Source organism: Saimiri boliviensis, chromosome X (genome assembly GCF_048565385.1).
Source record: "Saimiri boliviensis isolate mSaiBol1 chromosome X, mSaiBol1.pri, whole genome shotgun sequence".
NCBI lineage: Eukaryota > Metazoa > Chordata > Mammalia > Primates > Cebidae > Saimiri > Saimiri boliviensis.
In genome coordinates this window covers 66,296,042-66,318,422 of record NC_133470.1, presented here as the reverse complement: position 1 = coordinate 66,318,422, position 22,381 = coordinate 66,296,042, and the positions used below count along the sequence as shown (strand labels likewise).

General features: G+C 36.3%; 1 protein-coding gene across 5 annotated transcripts in view; it reads right to left on the bottom strand.

The window, feature by feature from the left end:
- The window catches only part of ATP7A (ATPase copper transporting alpha), a 151,490-nt gene that overhangs the window by 43,582 nt on the left and 85,527 nt on the right, over nucleotides 1–22,381 (bottom strand). For 4 of the 5 annotated variants that reach the window (XM_074391668.1, XM_074391669.1, XM_010347351.2 and 1 more), the window contains 5 exons: nucleotides 21,523–22,012; nucleotides 20,293–21,018; nucleotides 11,608–11,814; nucleotides 7,566–7,729; nucleotides 1,284–1,445 (listed from right to left, as the gene is read on the bottom strand). In XM_074391668.1, coding sequence (XP_074247769.1) covers nucleotides 1,284–1,445; nucleotides 7,566–7,729; nucleotides 11,608–11,814; nucleotides 20,293–21,018; nucleotides 21,523–22,012 — 1,749 coding nt within the window. Of the gene's footprint in view, nucleotides 1–1,283; nucleotides 1,446–7,565; nucleotides 7,730–11,607; nucleotides 11,815–20,292; nucleotides 21,019–21,522; nucleotides 22,029–22,381 lie in introns of all 5 variants that reach the window. The other variant, XM_074391671.1, reaches the window with a different exon arrangement.

Sequence of the window (22,381 nt, the reverse complement as noted above, 5' to 3'; positions counted from 1 at the left end):
CAGGAGAACTGCTTGAACCCAGGAGTGGAGGTTGCAGTGAGCCGAGATTGCGCCACTGCACTCCAGCCCGGGCGACAGAGTGAGACTTCATCTCAAAAAAAAAAAAAGAAAAAAAGCACCATACTAAATATATTATTCAAGGCCTTACATATGCAGTATTTACTTTTGTTTTATCAGAAAAAGAACATGAACAAAAATTCTTTACCCCAATAAAACAAAGTATAAAAATAAACTACCCCTAAGCAAGACTTATCCGACCATAGATAGTACTACACATTATATTTCCAACTGCTAGGGGAAATATTGCCATCTTACATTTGTTGGCAGTGCAGTACAGTGAACAGAGCAAGCATGAGCTTCAGAGTCAGAGTAATTAGGCTCAAATCCCAGTTATGACAGTTTAGGTACTCAGTAACACTAGTTTCACGAAAATGGTAATGGTAATGTCATCTATACTAATAGGATTTTAACTGAACTATTAAAATGCTTTAAATCACTTGAATGCCAATTCTATAACATACCGAAACTTTTAAAATGCATTCACATGTATTACCACTTAAGATTTATTGAAAAACACAGGATGAATCTGTCACAAAGAAAGGGTTGTGTGTGTTTGTTTTAGAGACAGGGTCTCTCTCATGGTAACCTTGAACTCCTGGGCTTTAGCAATCCTCCCACTTCTGCCTCTCAAGTGGCTAATAGTATGGGTGCATGTCACCAGACCTGGCCAATTATTTTAATTTTTGTTACAGAGATAGGGTCTTGCTCTGTTGTCCAGGATAGTCTTGAACTCCTGGCCTCAAGTGATTCTGCCGCCTAGGCCTCCCAAAATGCTGAGATTATAGACATGAGCCACTATGTCCAGCTGGGTTTGGTCTTTTAAATTTCTTACTTTAACTTAAAAATAGGTCTTTCCTTTTGACCTAACAAACAAAAGACTATCAAGCAGGATGTTTCACTTTCTTAATAACTATATGAATCTCATTTATAACAAATTAAACTTTATATCCATTTTCTAAATATTTTAAGTGTTTTGTGGTTCTAACTTAAGTTTGTTCCTGATTAATAGTGTAAATGTACTTTTGCCTAACTTTTCCTGAAAAAGACCAAAAAAAAAAAAATGCAGACACGTTTATAGTAAATTTTGAGGCACATCTTGTTTGAAGTATTCAAAGGAGTTAGATTTTTTTTTCATTGCCTCTATCTGATGCAAACCAGAAATTATTCACCAGAGTGCTGATTAAATAGGTAAGAACATAGAAACATAAATTCTTGGTACTTACTTCAATTGCATGGATAATATCTCTGGGACCAATAATTTCAGGGTCATATTTAATATGTGCTTTGTTGGTTGCCAGGGCCACAGAGCAGTATAAGATCCCTCTGTGTTTAGTGAGAGTAGACTCTATTTTATGTACGCAGGAGGCACACGTCATTCCTCTCACCTGTTAAAGACAAAGAATTTGTTATTCAGGAATATACTTTTTCCGCCATTAAACATGAGCTATCACTTTTTTTTTTTTGAGACAGAGTATTGCTCTGTCACCCAGGCTGCAATGCAGTGGCACGATCTTGGCTTGCTGCAACACCTGCCTCCCAGGTTCAAGTGATTCTCCTGCTTCAGCCTCTCAAGTAGCTGGGATTATAGGCATGTTTCACCATGCCTGGCTAATTTTTTGTCTTTTATGTAGAGACTGGGTTTCACCATGTTGGCCAGGCTGGTCTCAAATTCCTGACCTCAAGTAATCCACCCACCTCGGTCTCCCACAGTGTTGGGATTATAGGCATGAGCCACTGCACCCGGCCTGAGTTACCACTTTTAATTAAAAAGACTCATGGGATTGCCACACAAGACTTAATTGCATTGCTAGTATGCTTTATATATGATCATTAGAATGTCATTTTTATATCACATTGAACAAACATATGGTCCCAGATAGAAGAGGATCTCATTAAAAGTTTCCCAAGGCCAGGCGCGGTGGCTCATGCCTGTAATTCCAGCACTTTGTGAGGCCAAGGCAGGCGGATCACCTGAGGTCAGGAGTTCAAGACCAGCCTGACCAACATGGAGAAACTCCACCTCTACCAAAAATACAAAATTAACCAGGCATGGTGGCACATGCCTGTAATCCCAGCTACTCAGGAGGCTGAAGCAGGAGAATTGCTTGACCCTGGGAGGCAGAGGTTGCGGTGAGCTGAGATCATGCTATTGCACTCCAGCCTGGGAAACAAGAGTGATACTCAGTCTCAAAAAAAAAAAAAACAAAAGTTTCCCAATTCCTGTCACTACTACTCAGTGATAGAGGACTTGACATTTATCATTGTTTCTTATATCCAAAGCCTTGCTTCTCTCTGGATTTTTTTTCATCCTGCTGAAGTATATAACCACTAGTATTACTTTTAGTGAAGTTAATGGATGGCAAAAGTATTCAGACTTTGTATGTCTAAAAATGTATTTTTTCCCTATATCTTGAGTGGGGTTATAGTTTAGCTGGGCGTTAAATTCTAAAATGGATGGGCATGACTTCTAGAATGACTATGTGAGGAGCTCAGCAAATCCTTTCCTCAAAAAGCAATGATAAAACTAACAAAAGTATCAAAAAACAGCCATTGAAATACTCTGGAAATTGACCAAAGGGCATACAACAAATTAAGAATGATTTATTCATGAATATCTGATGAAGGGTTATCAGTGAAAATGGTACAGTAAGACCTCTAAAACTCTCTCCTCTGTTAAAGCAGTGAGAAAACTGGCAGAAATTGTAAGAATCATATTTTTCCAGAAATCTGGCAGAAATTGTAAGAATCATCTTTTTCCAGAAATCTGGAAATAAAAAAAAAGCTTACAGCAATCTAGGAAGCATTTATTCAAGAAAATAAGATGGAGTACAAAAAATAGAATGAATAAGACATAGTATTTTATAGCACAACGGGGTGACTATAGTCAATAATAGCTTAATAATAAGGCCATCAAGCAGGACGCTTCACTTAGTTATTTTTAAATAACTAAAAGAGTATAAACGGATTATTTGTAACATAAAGGATAAATGCTTGAGGGGATGGATACCCCATTTTATATGATGTGCTTACTACTCATGGCATGCCTGTATCAAAACATCTCATGTACTTCATAAATATATGCACCTATGCTGTACCCACAAAACATCTGTGTTCTAAATGATACCACCAAGGAAGTAAAAAGGCAATACCAGAAAATATATGAAAATCATATATCAGATAAGGGACTTGAATCTAGAATATATAAAGAATTCGTACGACTCAGTAATGAAAAGACAAATAATCCAATTTAAAATGGGCAAAAAATCCAATTGTTTCTTTCTTCAAAGAACGTTTATTAAAGCCCAATAAGCACAAGGAAAAATGCTCAACATTATTAGTCATCAGGGAAATGCAAATCAAAACCAAAATGAGAGACCAGTTCACTTCCACTGGGATGGCTATAAAAAAAAGATAATAGCAAGTATTGACATGCATATGGAACAATTGGAACATCAATACAATGTTGGTGGGGATGTGAAACGGTACAGCTGCTTTAGAAAACAGTCTGGTAGTCCCTTAAAAGGTTAAATATAGAGTTACTAGATGACTTAGTAATTCCACTTCTAGGCATATCCCCAAGGGAACTGAAAACATAAGTTTACACAAAAATGTGCACATTAATGTTCATAGCAGCATTATTTACAATAGCAGCAATATTCATAAAGTAGAAACAACCCAATTGTCCATCAACTAATAAATAAATCAAGAAAATATAGTATATTCATACACTGGAATATTATTTGGCAATAAAAAGGAATGCAGTAATGATACATGCTACAACATGGATCAAGCATGAATACACTACGGTAAATAAGTCAGTTACAAAGGACCACATATTATTCCATTTATATGAAAATGTCCAGAATAGGCAAATCTATAGAAATACAAAGTAGATTAGTGGTTGCCTAGGGTAGAGAGAGTAAAACCAGTGCAGGGAGAAGATTAGGACTAAAGAATGAATACTAATAGGTGTGAGTTTTATTTTAATGGGGATTAAGTGTTTTGAAATCAGATCGTGATGATAGCTGCACAAGTCTATGAATATACTAAAAACCACTGGGTTGTACACTTTAAAAAGGTGAGTTTTATGGTATTTCAAAAAAAACTATTATTTTTCAATCCTTAAAAATATACAAAAGCCAGCCAGGCATGATGGCTCATGCCTGTAATCCCAACACTTTGGGAGGCCGAGGCGGGTGGATCACGAAGTCAGGAGTTCGAGACCAGCCTGATCAACATGTTGAAACCCTGCCTCTACGAAAAACACAAAAATTAGCTGGGCCTGGTGGCACACACCTGTAATCCCAGCTACTCAGGAGGCTGAGGCAGTAGAATCGTTTGAACCCAAGAGGAGGAAGTTACAGTGAGCCAAGATCGCACCACTGCACTCCAGCCTAGGCGACAGAGCAAAACTCCATCTAAAAAAAAATAAAATAAAATAAGCCTACTCATTATTTTTAACAGCTACTCAGCATCCCATGATATGGATGTATCATACTTTATTTAGTCCCTAATGACTGAAATTTAGTTTTTCCCCATCTTTTGCTATTGTAAATAATACTATAATGAACATCTCTGCATACATGTCATTTCATACATAGGCAAATATGTTTGTTGGATAAATTCCTACTAGTGGAACTCCTGAGGCAAAGACTATGTGCAATTTCAACTTTCACAGATATTGCCAAATTCCTCTGTTGGCAGCCTGTATCAACGTACACTCCACCAGCAACATAAGCGAGATCAGAAACATCGTGTTAACAAAATTGTTAACTTTACCGATCCAATAGGTAAAAATGGTATTTCAGTGCCATTTTAATTTGCTTTACTCATTACAAATGAAGTTGAACATCTCTTCATGTTTAAAAGGTGTTGTTTTTGCTTTTCTGTGAACTGACAGTTCATATCCTTTATGATCAAAAAGAAATTTTGGGTTGCTGACTCTTGTCTTATTGATGCATAAAAGTTCTTTATATATTCAGAAAATTAACCTTCATTTATGATGTGAATTACAATTATTTTAATTTCCTTTTGACTTTCTATTTGGTGTTTTTCTCCCAAGAAGTAATCGTTAGGTGTCTGAATTCATCAATCTATTAATTTTTTCTTTTATTGGTTTTGTATCACATTTTAGAAAAATGCTTCCTACTCCAATATTGTTTTTTAAAAGATGAATTAGATGTTATCATTGGCAAAAGCTAGATGAAGGCTACAAGATAATTTTCTGTACCATTTTTGCACTTTCTTGTGAGTCTAAAATTATTTCAGTGATGAATTTATGGACTGATGTATGATGAAGCAAATATAGCAAAATATTAATTGTAGAATCTAGCTGGTGTATAGAGATATCTAATGTATAATTTTTCTGAATTTTCTGTATGTCTGAAAGTTTCATAATATTGAAAGAATTGGTCCAAATATTTATTCTAGTAATTTCACGGTTTCATTATTTACATTCAATTTTAGTGGAAGCGGGGACAAGGTATTGCTCTGTCACGCAGGCTGGAGTGCAGTGGCATGAACACAGTTCACTGCAGCCTCAACCTCCCAGGCTCAAGTGATTCTCCCACCTCAGCCTCCCGAGTAGCTGGGACTACAGGTGCATGACACCACACCTGGCTAAATTTTTACTTTTTAAATTTTTCATTCTTATTTTTATTTTTTATTTTTTGAGGTGGAGTCCTGCTCTGTCGCCCAGGCTGGAGTGCAGTGGCATGATCTTGGCTCATTGCAATCTCTGCCTCCCATATTCAAACGATTCTCATGCCTCAGCCTCCCAAGTAGCTGGGATTATAGGCACATACCACCACGCCCAGCTGATTTTTGTATTTTTAGTAGAAACAAGGTTTCACTATGTTTTGGCCAGGCTGATCTTGAACTCCTGACCTCAGGTGATCCACTCACCTCAGCTTCCCAAAGTGCTGGGATTACAGGCGTAAGCCACTGTGAGCCAGCCTAAAGTTTTACTTTTTGTAGAGGCAAGGTTTCGCTTGCTGCCCAGACCGGTCTTGACCTCCTGGGCTCAAGCGATCCTCCCACCTCGGCCTCCCAAAATGCTGAGATTATAAGCATGAGCCACCACACCCAGCCTACATTCAAATTTTTGCTTAAACTGGGATTTATTTTGGTACAAGATTAATTTTTTTGTTTTACTTTTCTAAATTATACAAATAAAACTTAAATACATTCTAGCTGTAAAAATTTCAAACAATTTGAAAAGATGGAAGTTTCTCTTTGCTCTTCTCTCTTAATCACACTCTCTTTCTGAGATAACACTGTTAATCATGTGTATACACTAGTCCTTTCTCTAGGTGTTTATATACATATACATTATATAAGTGTACACACATGTAGTTTTGGATTATACCATAAGTATTACACTACAACTTGTTTTGCTTAAGTAAATAATATGTCCTTGAAATCTTTGCCAGTTACTATTGATCTATTTTACTCTTAACAGCCGTATTATATTCTACAATGTCTGTACATAATTTATCTAAACATTCCCTATCAAAGGACATTTAATATAGATTGGTTCCAAATTTTTGCTCTTAAAATTATGTAATAAATATAATCTCATGTATGCTTATATTTCTTTTTTTATTATTACTATACTTTAAGTTCTTAGGTACATGTGCAGAACATGCAGGTTTGTTACATAAGTATAGATGTGCCATGGTGGTTTGCTGCATCCATCCCCCCGTCATCTACATTAGGTATTTCTCCTAATGTTAGCCCTCTCCAATTCCCCCACCACTCCTGACAAGCCCCGGTGTGCATATTTCTTTTTTGTTGTTTGTTTTTTCCACATGAAGTCTCATTCCGTCACCCAGGCTGGAGTGCAGTGGTGTGATCTTGGCTCACTGCAATCTCCATCTCCAGGGTTTAAGTGATTCTCATGCTTCGGCCTCCTGAGTAGCTAGGACTACATGTGCACACCATCATGCCTGGCTAATTTTTGTATTTTTCATAGAGATGGGGTTTCACCATGTTGGCCAGGCTAGTCTCAAACTCCTGGCCTCAAGTGAGTCCACCCAACTCAGCCTCCCAAAGTGCTGGGATTACAGTTGTGAGCCACCGTGCCCAGTCCTATATGATAGTTCCATAGGAAAGGATCCTAGCAGCTGATTTGCTGGGTTGAAGAAAGTGATCACTTTAAATCAATATGCCTTACACCTGGTTTTGTGACTTTATAAAATTTGAGTCATTAATGCATCTGGAATTTATTTAATTACATGCTACCAAATAGGAATCATACTACATTTTAAAAGTTAATTTTTATTTGTTCATTCAAACTCAATTCTTTTTTGGTTAATAGAGATATGACAATCATCTTTTTACATTCCATGCTTGAAGACTACTATTAAATCATACCTTATCCTTCCATTTTCCAGTTTCCTTGATTTTCCTCATATCTCATTTTTCCCACTTTTAATTATCTTCACAACTCTTCTCTGAGTTTTTTTTCTAGAAATTTTATCAATCACACAAAAACTCTTACTTACAACAAGTTCCAGAACACCATCTCCTTCATCAGCATTTTCTATCACAGTGGCTCCAAATCCAAGCTCTCGGATGAACTCTGCTATCATTGGCGGTTGTATAACAGTAGGATTATATCTTACTTCTGCCTTGCCAGCCATCAGAGCCACAAGTATGGAATATATTCCTAAAAGCATTGATAAGAAACATAATACAGATAACATTCTTTATAAAAAGTAATATTATAATTACCTTTTAGCATTTCTCAAGTATGAAAGGATTAAAGTGAATCTGGAGAAATTTATTATTTAATTTTTATACCAGTCTTGACCCCAAATAATTAGAACTATTGTAAAAGAGTCTCATTTTTCTTAAACTTCTTATCATGGAAATTTTCAATTATATATGTATGTGTGTGTGTGTATAAGAAGATAATAAACTTTATGTACCTATCACCTTGCTTCATAATACTAGGCTAATCTTATTTCATATATATTCCTACACCCTCCACTCACTGCCCTCTATCCAGATTACGCTGAAGCAAATCCCAGATATCACATCATTTCATGTGTAAATACTTAAATACGTATCTTCTAAAAAATAAAGACTCTTGCACTTGCTTGAGACTGTATCTTAGAAGCTAGTAAGACACAGTACTAGAGAAAGGGACTTGGCTGGGCATGATGGTTCATGCCTGCAATCCCAGCACTTTGGGAGGCCAAGGAGGGCGGATCACTTGAGTCCAGGAGTTCGACACCAGCCTGGGCAATATGGCAAAACCCTGTCTCTACAAAAATTTCAAAAATTAGCTGGGCATGGTGGTGTATGCCTGTGGTCTCAGCTATTCAGGAGGCTGAGGTGGGAAGATTGCTTGAGCCTAGGAGGTCGAGGCTGCAGTAAGCGGTGTTTATGCCACTGCAATGCACCATGTGTGGCAGAGTAGGATCCTGTCTCAAAAAAAAAAAAAAAAAAAAAATTGAGAGAGAAAGGAACTCATGCACTTAGGAAATCATAATTGCAGGAAAGAATCCAACAATATACCAATATACCAACATATACATTATAATATTATCAAATAATAGTCGTTTATTTAAATTACCAGGTTTTAGTGTCTAGCACACAGTAATCTAAAAAGCTCTTACTCCTAGAAAAGAAGTCCCACGCAACTTGTTAACCAAAAAAAAAAAAAAAAAAAAAGGAGTTCATTTTATGGCATTCATGCTGTTCACTACTGCAAACCTTTTTTAACAACTATACTACTTCTCTAGGCCAGCAATTGCTATCATTGTCAGGAAGAAAATTCTACAGAGCAAAAATAGAAGCTCTTTCTAGGAATCTATGGCATTTGATGGCTATCTGATAGGGAATGGAGATCAATAAACCATAGATCAAGTCTGAGGTTTGATAAAAAAGAAAAAATGATTAAATATTAATTTAATAGCTTTAAATCAGTAAACAAGATAGTGGGGAGGGTGCAAAAGGAAGTAGAGATGGTTAATGGGTACAAAGAAAAAGAACGAATGAATAAGACCTAGTATGTCATAGCACAACAGTGCGACTATAGTCAATTATATATTAATCATACATTTAAATATAACAGAGTATAACTGAATTGTTTATAACACAAAGGATAAATGCTTGAGGGGATGGATCCCCCTTTCCATGATGTGATTATTATGCATTGCATGTTTGTATCAAAACATCTCATGTGCCCTATAAATATATATACCTACTATATACTAACAAAAATTAAAAATTAAAATAAAAACATATACACAGTAGAAAAAAAACAAAATACCTAATATAATCTAATTTTTCTACATAAAGTGCTTACATTTTGGGCTTTATTGCTATCAAACAATTCAAATGATCAGTTCATGGGAAAGTGTCAGTAATATAGAAAAGGTATAGAGAAAGTAGGAAAAAATATTTTTGCTTCAGCTGAATGTGATCTATGCGCAAACAGAAATAGAAGGGAAAATTTGATTTTTCAAATGTCAAAAACATAAGTTCAATACTTATGTAAATTGCATATAGTTTTTAAAACTCTTCAAACTACAATAATAACTCTATTTATTTTTTTAAAATATAATACAGGGCCAGGTGTGGTGGCTCATGCCTGTAATCCCAGCACTTTGGAAGGCCCAGGTGGGTGAATCACTTGAGGTCAGGAGTTCAAGACCAGCCTGGTCAACATGGTGAAACTCTGTTTCTACTAAAAATACAAAAATTAGCCAGGCATGGTGGCACATGCCTCTAGTTGCAGCTACTCAGGAGGCTAAGGCAGGAAAATCACTTGAACCCAGGAGGCAGAGGTTGCAGTGAGCCACATGGTACCACTGCACTCCAGCCTGCGCAACAGACTGAGACTTGTCTCAAAATATATTACATATATATTTATATATTTATATATTTATAGATACATATTATAAAATATATATATATATGCATATTGCAGACTAAACTGAGAGAAGACCAACACTACTTAGTTAAAAAAAAAGTGAATGTAATGACCCCAGCTAGGCTAAAGTTATTTGTAACTGGGTTAAGTGGATGGAAAGGAGATAATATGGAAGTAATTGGAAGAATCAGCTTAACAGACTTAAAAAAATTGTATTTGGCTTAGACATTGCTTGTCTCATGAAAATAGCTATTTCTGAATTGCCCCAAAACAGTTGGTTTTTAAATTAAATAGAAACCTTGAATGCTTCTTTTTGCTTTCATTTGCTTGACAACCTCCCTCCTTTTCTTTTTTTAATTAATCTAAAAAAGAATAGTAGAAGCTTTAGCCTTGAGTACATTCCAGTTAGAAATAATAGAGGTTAAACTGGAGCAGAAATCATAGAATGCAGACAAGATAATATTGAACTGAAGATGGCTCTGAATACCACATATTTTGTTATAACGATATTCTGCCCTTAATATTAATATATGAGGTGATGTGATTACTACATACATTTTGAGTGATTTTCTTAATGGTGGGGATAAGTTTACATACTAGTCCATACTTCTTTATTCAGCTCTGTGACTAGACTAATCTTATGTATCATTAAGACACCTAGGGCTAGGGCAGCCTAAGTACCAATTCTATGACTTTGATCTCATGAAACTTCATCACATATCTTTTTTTTTGGGGGGGGGGCAGGGGATGGAGTCTTGTCCTGTCGCACAGGCTAGAGTGCAGTGGCTAGCACAATCTCAGTTCACTGCAACTTCCACCTCCCGGGTTCAAGCAATTCTCCTGCCTCAGCCTCCCGAGTTGCTGGGATTCTAAGCATGCACCTCCAAGACCAGCTAATTTTTGTATTTTTAGTAGAGATAGGGTTTCACCAGGTAGGCCAGGCTGGTCTTGAACTCTTGACCTCAGGCAATCTGTCTGTTTTGGCCTCCCAAAGTGCTGGGATTACAGGTGTGAGACACTGAGCCCGGCCATCATCACGTATCTTCATGGTTAACAAATCTACTGTGCTATACTGGGAAGTCTATAAAGATGAGTACAAATTAATAAGCTAAAACATCTGAGTGTGACTGAATTTTTAAAACTATGGTATAGATTTTCTAAGATTTTGCAACTTAAAATTAATACTTGTATACAATATTAAGTAACTTGTGAACATTTTTACCAGAAGCAAAGAAAACAATATAATTCTAAACAAACTTTTTTTTGGTCTGGTGCTTGGTCTGGGTATAGTAAAAATGAAACTCTTAGGTATTATAATTGTCAGTTTCAGGCATAGCTTTAGAAGAAAATTTATGTTCCTTAAACTCCAACACAACCAAGATCCATAAAAAACAGTAATCTTGTATATTTCCTTCTGCATCTCTTTACAAATTTCACACATATACAAATATGATCATGAGGTACATAAGATAGAAATTTTATCTAAGGGAACAAAACACTAACAAAAACTGGCTTCCAGGACATCAGGGTTGGCCCACACATTACTGAAAATCTTTATGAGGCCTTACCAAGAATCATAAACATACTTGCCAAACATGTAAAAGAACAAAAAAGATGGAGTCCCAAACTAGCAGATAAAATAACAAGCTTCAAGAGTATCTCACCTTCTTCTCGTCTTAAATTCCGTTCAATGTTTGCTACACAAGAAGCGCAAGTCATGCCAGTGACTTGTATGTAACATTTAGATGAAGTCTTTGCTTCCTCCTTGTCTTGAACTGGTGTCATCCCTTTAGCATAAAATTCATTAGTTGAAGTCAAAAGCAGTGTTTCCGATGAAGGCTGAGCTATTACTACCAATGGCTCATTCATGTCTGGTGGAAAGGGAAAGATTTCTTTCATATGCAGTATTGAACATTCTTCAAAAGCATCCTTGTCTTGCATCATAATCCATACCTCCAGGCACTGATAATCTATTCCTTTAAAACCAGCGACTTCCTACTATCCCTTAGCATTACTCTATTCTTTCTTCTTCAGTGACTTACAATTTCTTTTTTTTTTTTTTTTTTTTTTTACTTCCAATTTCAATACTTCCTATCCCATTCTAGGAAAATCTGAGTTACCTGAATAAATAAAACTTTGTTTCTTCTAGCCATTAACTCTACTCCCAATCTCAGAGAGAGAGAACAGTTTGTTAATGGATAGTTCTTATTTTTATAATGAAATTTTACCATCATGTTGATAACTGGCATACTGGCATCAATGCAATTCACAATATATTAAGTGGAACAAAAAGCAATTTGCAAAGCAGCATTGCAGTGTGCTGACATATATATTTTTAATTTTAGTGTATGCATAGATGAGAACATGCATAAGAAAGGCTGGGGGTTACATACCAAACTATTAACAGTGGCTACTTCTAGGGAATAGAGTTAAGGCAGGAATACAATCACAGACAGATAAATAAATTTCCTCTAACTATGCTTCCATATTGTTTGAATTTTTTGTGTGTGTGATGGAGTCTCGCTCTGTCACGAGGCTGGAGTGCAGTGGTGCAATTTTGGCTCATTGCAACCTCCGCCTCCTGGGTTCAAGCAATTCTCCTGCCTCTGCTTCCCAAGTAGCTGGAACTACAGGTGTGCACCACCACACCCAGCCAATTTTTGTATTTTTAGTAGAGATGGGGTTTCAACATGTTGGCCAGGATGGTCTCCATCTCTTGACCTTGTGATCCGTCCGCTTTGGCCTCCCAAAATGCTGGGATTACAGGCATGAGTCGCCACGCCCGGCCCTATTGTTTGAATTTTTAACATACATATATAATATTTTTAAATTTTTAAATGTCTTTGTGGACAGTGGAAGAAGAGGCAAAGAATAAGTCAGCAAAAAGTCTATTTTGCACAGTGGTATTCATGGAATCTTCATGGACTGCAGAAGCTCAAATCATCCCAGAAGCTCCCTTGAAATCTCTGAAAATCTGCTATTTTGCTTTAGTTTATCCACTGTAGTATTAATTACCTTCCAAGAAAGGAGAAATTATTCTAACACATCCCTGCATCTGAAAAAAAAAAAAAAAGCCAAGAATTTTCTCTTCCATTATAGAGAAAAGGAGGAAAAGAGCAAATTCCCACTAGCCTATCTAATTTGTTCATTCTTGTCCTTGGACAAAACACCAGTTCATGCCTACTTAGATAACACACAAAGGAACCCCTGCACAGAAGAGTTGGTTTTCAGGATGTGAAGAAGAGCATGTTCGGAAAAAAACTTTTAACAAAAGCCTGACCATTTCCCTCAAGAATAATGATGTCGACTTCTCAGATAAGTATATTAATGCCTCTTGAATCTGAATGCATATACAATCACCTGGGGGAGCTTGTTAAAATGCAGGTTCTGACTCAGTACATCTGAAGTGGGATCTGAGATTCTGCATTTCCACCAAGCTCTCAGGTGATGATGGCAGTGCTGCCAGCCTAGGTCTGAGTACAGCAAAGGATAATTTAAAAAAATAATTTCAACTTTTATTTTTAGATTCAGGGGGTAGACGTACAAGTCTGTCCCATCGAAATACCACATGACATTGAGGTTTGGATTTTGGAAGATCCCAGCAAAGGACACTTTGAATGGTAAAGTGTTCCTTAATTAGCCTGTCTCTGGTCTTAATGGAGTCACTTTAGAAAGATACTGATTCAAATTGTGAGAACATTATTTAGAACATAGACTGTGAAATTTACCAAATAGTACTGCTGTTACATTTAAAAAAAAAAAAAAAAAAAAAACAAAGAAAAATAAAAAGGAGGTTCAGTAGCCAAAAAGAAATTGCTTTGGTTTTGAATAAAACCATTATTTTAATCTAACCAGAAGGTTCCTTCATTCTCTCATAATTACTATTGAGGCTTAATTATGAACTTGGACAATGAAAAAAAGCTTATTCTGCCAATCACTTTACCTGTTCTTCCACAGCATTTTCATTATTTTAGGTACCAGAGGTAACCTGGAATACCAGCTGCAATTTTCACACTCTGGAAGTACAGTATTATAGTCATAGAGGTAGTCCCTTTTAGCTACCTTAGCATGACCTCTTAACAAAGATCCATAAAATTGTGTCCTTTACCTCTGTGAGTGTGGCAAGCAAAAGAGCAAAGGCGGGACTCCATGTTTGGATCCCCTTCCATGAACACTCCCTTCGTGGAAGCCATCTTTCTCTCTCCTGGATTTTCCCTCTGGAGTCCCCTTCCATGAACACTCCCTTCGTGGAAGCCTGTCTTCCCTCCTAAACTTCATCTCTCTCTATTCCTTTCTACTCAATGTGGAAGCTGCTTTCCTCTCCTGGATTCCATCTTTCTGGATTCTCTCATTCAGTGTTAAGAGTTAACTGTTTCTTTCTCTCTCCTTCACCTGTTTCTCTCTTCTAAATTATATATTAAAAAAAAAAAAAAAAAAAAAAAAGCAAAGGTTTCTCCCTCCGCCACAGAGACAGTAAGGGTGTTACAAGGTAACAATGAATGAAACGGCTGGTTTCTTTTAACGAATTTTTCTACCGGCTGTGACAGCATTACTTACACTTTTGAATACATTCAAAAGAAAGTTGACTTTCCTGCACTTGAGGCAACAATTACAAACTGACTCAAATTTTTCAAGAAAGGACTTCCAATCTGATACTCAAAACTGATATGAGCTTCAGCCTCTGGTGTAATGTGAAGAATAAATAAATAATCTAAAGTGGCTTTAAAATAATTATAAACATCATGTCGGCAGCTTACTCTCAAATAGTTCAGAAAAAATGTATGTATGTGTATATATAAATGTATATCTGTTGAGAACGATAAGCAATGTAAAATATTAACTGTGGAATCTGCATGAAATTGGTAAACAGGAATTCTCTATTTCTTGCAGTTTTTTGTAAGTTTGAAATTAGTTAAAAATAAAAAGTCACAAAAAGGAAGAAATTTAATCAAGTATTTAGTTTGCTTTAATTGATTAGTGATTAATTCAAATATTATATCTTTTTACTTTAAGGAAATATAGATAGGATAAAAAGGCATCTCCAATTTTTCTTACTACCATTTTTTTTTTTTTTTTTTTTTTTGGGAGATGGAGTCTTGCTCTTGTCACCCAGGCTGGAGTGCAATGGCGTGATCTCAGCTCACTGCAACCTATGCCTCTCAGGTTCAAGCATTGCTCCTGCCTCAGTCTCCTGGATAGCTGGCATTACAGGTGCCCGCCACCACACTTGGCTAATTTTTGTATTTTTAGTAGAAACAGGATTTCACCATGTTGGCCAGGATGGTCTTGAACTCCTGACCTCAGGTGATTCACCTGCCTTGGCCTCCCAAAGTGCTGGGATTACAGGCATGAGCCACTGCGCCTGGCCTTTTACTATCTCTTTTAATATTTATAGCTCATCTAGGACTAGCATGATACAAAGGCAAAATGTGTCCATCTTTCTGTCTGAGAATGGGTCGCAGAGGTAGGAGGCTGTGAGACCTGGATCAGCACTGACACTTAAACTTAGAAAATGGGTAGTTACAATTCTAGTGACATCTCAAACTCTGATCTCTAGCAGAATCTCAGAATGCTGTCATTTCATATCAACCTTTTGTCCCAATAATATGGGTCACTGTAGTTAAACTCATCAATTATTTATGGTGACATTCACTATGTCAAGGTTTTTTACCTACCCATCACGGCCATTAGTACATCTGTTATAAGTCCTAACAGATGCAGGGCATATAACTGGCTCCTGATAATCGTTTGTGGAATAATTGATTCCCGGGGCCCTTAACAATAGTAGACTGAGGTAAAAGACATTGTTAAAAGTTACTGAGGCCAGGCATGGTGGCTCACACCAATAATCCCAGCACCTTGGGAGGCCAAGATGGGTGGACTGCTTGAGCCCAGGAGTTTGAGACCAGCCTAGGCAACATAGTTAGACTCCATCTCTACAAAAAATAGAAAAAAATTAGCCTGGTGTGGTGGTACATGCCTATAGTCCCAGCTACTCAAGAGGCTGAGGTGGGAAGATCGCTTAAGCCACAGAAGTCAAGGCTGCAGTGAGCCATAATTGTGTCAGTGCACTCCAGCCTGGGCAACAGAGCAAGATCTGGTCTCAAAAAAAAGTTACTGAACGTGCTGCAGTCATAGTTCCTAAGGACTAGGTAGATGCTATACATGGTGCCAGAGACTGACCAAGTACTCTTGAATTTCATTTTCTGGTTTGATCACCTAAGGTAATTGAAAAGTTGCTTTTGCCCTGCTCATATTTGTTACATAAATCCTTACAAAATGCTAGCTATTTTGGCTGGGCACAGTGGCTCACACCTGTAATCCCAGCACTTTGGGAGGCCGAAGCAGGTGGATCACCTGAGATCAGGAGTTCAAGACCAGCCTGGCCAACATGGCAAAACCCTGTCTCTACTAAAATAAAAAATTAGCCAGGAATGCTGGCACCTGCCTGTTATCCCAGCAACTTGGGAGACGGCAGCCAGAGAATCACTTGAACTTGGGAGGTGGAGTTTGCAGTGAGCCGAGATCACACCACTGCACTGCAGCCTGGGCAACAAAGTGCAACTCTGTCTCCAATAATAATAATAAAATGCTAGCTATTTTAGCTATCCATATTGTGTTAAATCTAAGCACAGAAACGTGCGGTTTCTCCTGTATCTTTGGGTCTTCATTCTGAAGGCTCTTATGTCATGTAAAACTATGATCAAATAAATTTATATGCCTTTTCTGCTAAAAAAAAAACCCCACTATTTTAAATTATATTATTTAATATTATACGGTTATGACTCACTTAAATGATGGGAATATGTTCTGAAAAATGCTTTAGACAATTTCATCACTGTGTGACCATCATAGAGTGTACTTACTCAAACCTAGGTGCTATGTATATTTTTATTTATATATATATTTTTCAGATGGAACACCGAATGTCCTAGCTAATGAATATAAAACATTTCTCCTATTTGATCTGCGACGCCAATATCAAATGCCTTATATGAGGTTTCTATATATGCTCCATTATAATCTTACGGGACCACCATCGTCTATGTGGTCCATTGTTGATCAAAATGTTATTATGACTAATATTACCTTCAATCAAACTTCTGGACTTCTTTGTGTAAACAAAGTTAATACAGATTTAATTTAGAGATTTTAAAGGTCAATGAATCACATTATACAGATCAGTGTTCTCAAACTTTAACATGCAAATGAATTACCTGGAGAGCTCATTAAAATTAAAGTGTAGAATTTGATATACTGGGTCTGCAGTGGGCCAGAGTCTCATTTATAACAAAGTCCCAGGAACTGCTTGTTTGTGAACCACACTTGCAAAAATATAAACTCAAATGAATAGAAAAAATTCGGTTTTTGAGTTCAATCGGAAAGTTTATGATGCCCTTGCTTACTGTAATAACAGATACCACATTTGAACATGAAAAATATTTCGGTTTTATACCACATGTGATATAAGATGATGATATTCGAGTTCCTATATGTAAGAGGCATAGGAATATTATAATGTAAGTAACTTGTTTTAGTGATACTGATATAACCTAATTTATGTGGTGTTCATCATTTACAATATAATCCATTATACATGTCAAAGTATTTTAATAGAAACTCTATTTAATAGAAATAACCCAACATTACGATTTAGTGAAATATAAATCAATATAATTTCAACACTGTTATTTTGAAAATTAAAAAAAAAAAAATTAACTGGGCCAGATGCGGCGGCTCATGCCTGTAATCCCAGTACTCTGTGAGGCGGAGGTGGGTGGATCACCTGAGGTCAGGAGCTCTAGACCGGCCTGACAAACATGGTGAAACCCGTCTCTACTAAAAATACAAAAAAAAAAAAAAAAAAAATTAGCAGAGCATGGTGGCGTGAGCCTGTAATCCCAGCTACTCAGGAGGCTGAGGCAGAAGAATCACTTGGACCTGAGAGGTGGAGGTTGCAGTGAGCCGAGATCGCACCACTGTACTCTAGCCTGGGCGACAGAGCAAAACTCCCTCTCCAAAAAAAAAAAAAATTAAGTGGAGATAGGTAAGACGAAATTTTGCTGAAACTAATTTTAGTCATATTTATGGCTCCTTGATATGACTGTACTTATTTCCAACTCAAATTTTTCTTCTGGTTTCATAATTATTTCCTTTTGCAATTATGGATTTCGTACACTCTAGTACTTTTGGTACTAGAGGCTCTTTAACATTTTAGTGTTCTGTATGAAAACTTTCTAATAGAGAATGATGTATCGCTTTTTTAGAGCAAAAGAATCTAATTTTTTAGATTAGATTCTAATCTAAACTCTAATTTTTTTAGGCTGGAGTACAACAGCACGCTCACAGCTCACTGCAGCCTTGATTTCCAGGCTTAAGTGATCCTCCCAGCTTTGCCTCCTGAGTAACTAGAACTACAGGTGTATGTCACCATGCCCAGCTGATTTTTTTGTATTTTTTATAGGGACAGGGTTTAGTCATTTACCCAGGCTGGTCTCGAACTTTTGGGCTCAGCCTCCAAAAGTGCTAGGATTATAGGTATGAGCCACCGTAGCTGGCCAGATTCTAATCTAAAATCTCCAAAGATTAAGATTTTGTGATTTTCTACATTAAAGTGAGAATTTGAGGTGGGAATGTAAAATGGTACAGCTACTTTGAAAAACAGTATGGCAGTCCCTCGAAAAGTTTAATTGCCATATGACGCAGCAATTCCACTCCTAGTTATATGCCCAGGAGAAATAAAAACATATGTTCATATAAAAACTTGCACACAAATGTTCCTAGCAGTATTATACATAACAGGCAGAGAGTGGAAACAATCCAAGTTCCCATCAACTGGTGAATTAAGAAACAAAAATGTGATATATCCATAGAATGGAATAATATTCAGCAATAAAAAGGAATGATGTTCTAATATATACTACAACATGGATGGACCTTGAAAACATTATGGGAAATAAAAGAATCCAGGCACAAAAGGACAAATATTATATGCTTTCAATTAAATGAGGTACCTAGAATAATGAAATTCAGAGACAGAAAGTAGAACAGTGGTTATCAGGAGCTTGAGGAGGGGGAGGAGAAATGAGCAATGACTGCCAACGGATATGTGATTTCTTTTGGGAGTGATGAAATGTTCTAAAATTATATAGTGATGATGGCTGGAAAACTCTGTAAGTATACTAACAACCACTGGATTGTGTACCTTAAATGGGCAAATTTTATGTTATGTGAACTATGTGTCAATTTTAAAAAGTGAGAATTCTATCATTTCTACCATTTGTCATCAATACTAAAATTAAGAACTAAAAATTAATAATGGTATGTTTCTGAGTCCTCTCTCACATTAATCGACCATAACAATTTGGAGATATGTTTAGTAAAATGTTTTACTCAGTTTTAGTGAGCCTAAAAAAGGAATATTACTATTTGATATCTTTCATTCTAGTCAGGATAGCAAAGATTAATTATATTGTCTGGAAATTGGTTGTATAACTTTTCAATTGTTATTTCAAGCAAAAATTTCATTTGGGCATTTTTCAGTTTAATTCAAAGCCAGGTTTAATTCTGGTTCAAAAGAAAAATTTCACATAATTAAATTCTATTGGATATATATTTTTTGTTTCAGTTCAAAAGTAAGAGTTGTCAGGAAATATGAAAACTTTGGGACAGCTATGAAGTCAGTTTAATTTGAATGCCTAAATATAAAACTACAGTTAATCCTATTATTTATTTCAACTACTTTTATTTTTAAAAGAGCACTGGCTTCAGCCATTATATAAATACATGACTACATACATACATTCTTGTTGTAAAAACAACTTATAAAACCAGGGAAGCACAACAGAAACAGAAATCACATTTATCCTACCACCCAAAGATAATCACTGTTAAAATTATGGTTCATGTCCTACCAGGAATCTTACTCATTCATACACATAACAATATATATATGGTATTAATTCAGGTACATTTTTAATAAAATTTTCATCACAGTGTATGTATAACTTTTCAGTTTTTTTTTTTCATTTAACAAAATATCTCAGACACTTTCCTATGGCATTAATTATCTTTAATACCATAATGTTTTGTGGCTTCATAGCACTTCATCATTAGTTATTTATTGTTGTACCATAAGTTATTTATTGTCTCTAGTTTTTAAATATTATGAGCAATTATACAAACATCCTTATGAAGCTTTGCATACACTGTTGGCTACCTCCATAGGACTTATTTGCAAAAGTGGAATTACAGTGCCCATGAATCATTTCTCATCAACAAATGCTAAAATAAGCAGCAAAATGGAAATAAAAGAACATTAGGGGAATCAAAGACAAAATTATAATTACCTGACAAGGTAGCACCAAATCCCATGTCTTCTATTGCTTCTCTCAAGGTTTCTGGAGAGGTTAACAGAGGATCATACTCAACAGTCCCACTGCTATTTGCAAGGGAGACTCGTATGGATTTTACACCTGGCTTTTTTGATATGACACCCTCAACAGACTGCACACAGGAATTACAAGTCATGCCATCAATGTTTATCACAGTTTCTTGTGTCAGAGGCTGGCTAACTATATTTGAAGGAATCTTCTGAAGAGATGAGCTGGAGGGAGAGTTTGAGGTACTCTCAAATTCACTTGAGATACTAACTCTATATTGCCCTGGTGATACGTCCTCTATTGCTTTTCTCAGGCATTCTGGAGTGATTGAGCTTGCATTATACTTTACAATGGCAGACCTATTTTCTAAAGAAACCACTATGCTGCTTACATACTGGAGTGTAGATAAAGCACTTTCAATATTTGACACACATGATTTACAATGCATGCCATCAATGATGAAAGTGGCTGTTGAATCATTTGTATATGATGGACTTCTTTGCTGTGATCCTTCTGAAGATTTAACTGGTGTGTTTTTTAGACGCTCTACATCAATAGCTCCCAATTTGAGGTACTTGGGCTGCTTTTTGACGAATGCTGGGAAGCCCATAGCTTCAATCTGCTTTTTCATTTCCTCTACTGAGATAAGATGAGGTTGATAAACAATAGTAGCTTCTTGATTGTCCAGGGAGACTAGTTAATAAAAGGAAACAATTATTTAATTCAGTTATTCCAGGGTTACTTCAGAAAACATTGTTTTCTAAATCAATAACCACAAATAATTGTTTCTCTCTCATTCTCATCATCATCTTTTTTTAACTTTTTTTTTCCAGAAAATATTATTGGCATAGACTAGAAACAAGTAGGAGATATGACCACTGCAGCTATGGTCTCCAAGTTTCTCCATGCCTTAGTAGAAATACATTACAAGTAAAGAGTATCCTAATCACGCTGTGTTAAGAACCCTGAATGCCATGAATTGTCAACCCCACTGTCTTTTCTTCAGTTCAAGGTTCAGGTAACCTTTAATTATAATCATTAACTTTAATGACATTAATCCTGGGAATATGCTGTACCTCAATGAAACAGCAAGCACTCTAGTCTCATGGATTCAAAACTCATGCTTAAGAAGAAAGCAAAGTTAAAAGATCAAAACAGACACCTAAGAAAACAATCAAACAACACTAGACACATTACCTTTAATTCGCTGAACACCTTGCAGTTTCCCAATTTTTCCTTCAATGGTGCTAGTACATGAATGGCAGGTCATCCCTTCCACTTTCATCTTCAGCATGACTTCACCAACTTGAGCCATACTATGATCTTCACAAGCTCCTGACTTTTTCTCCAGTGTTCCAGTATCTAAACTGAGACCCGGAACCAGCTCTCTTATCTGATTGGCACTTACTACAGAAGGGATTATTGTCACTGCTAGAGTTCTTTGCTGAGGGTAAATTTTAATGTCTGTCACACCCTTGGTATTGAGTAATGTGCTTTGGATACGGTCCCATGGCAAAATCAGTGAAGCAGTAACAGTCAGAAACAAGGTGTCAGTTAAAACAGGGAGAGGGTCAGGATTATGAAGAATAGCATCAAAGCCCATGTCATCAATAGCTTCCTGTAGGGTCTTTGGAGTCTGTAGTTTAGGGTCATAAATAATGGTTGCATTTTTTTCTTCCAGTGATACCTTTTGGAAAGAAATTCTAAAAGTCAGTTTAATTAAATTCTATGACATAGGATTTAAAATATCAATCATCACACTGAATTCAAGAAGAGTGAGACAACTCAATCTAATGGAGTTTCCCTAATAGTTTTCATCTTTACTATTCTTGTTAGAAAGAAACATAAAATGTCTTGTGTACCTACAAGAATGGTAAAGTTATATATGTAGACATATGTGACTGTGGTACCTATCAGGTATTTGAAACATGTATAATGACAAACACACCCTAGAATTTCACAACAAAGTACAAACTACTCGTTCCTTCTACCTCCTTTCATAAATTACTCCAACAATTCTCACTCTACCAATTGAAAATGTTATATATGAAACAGA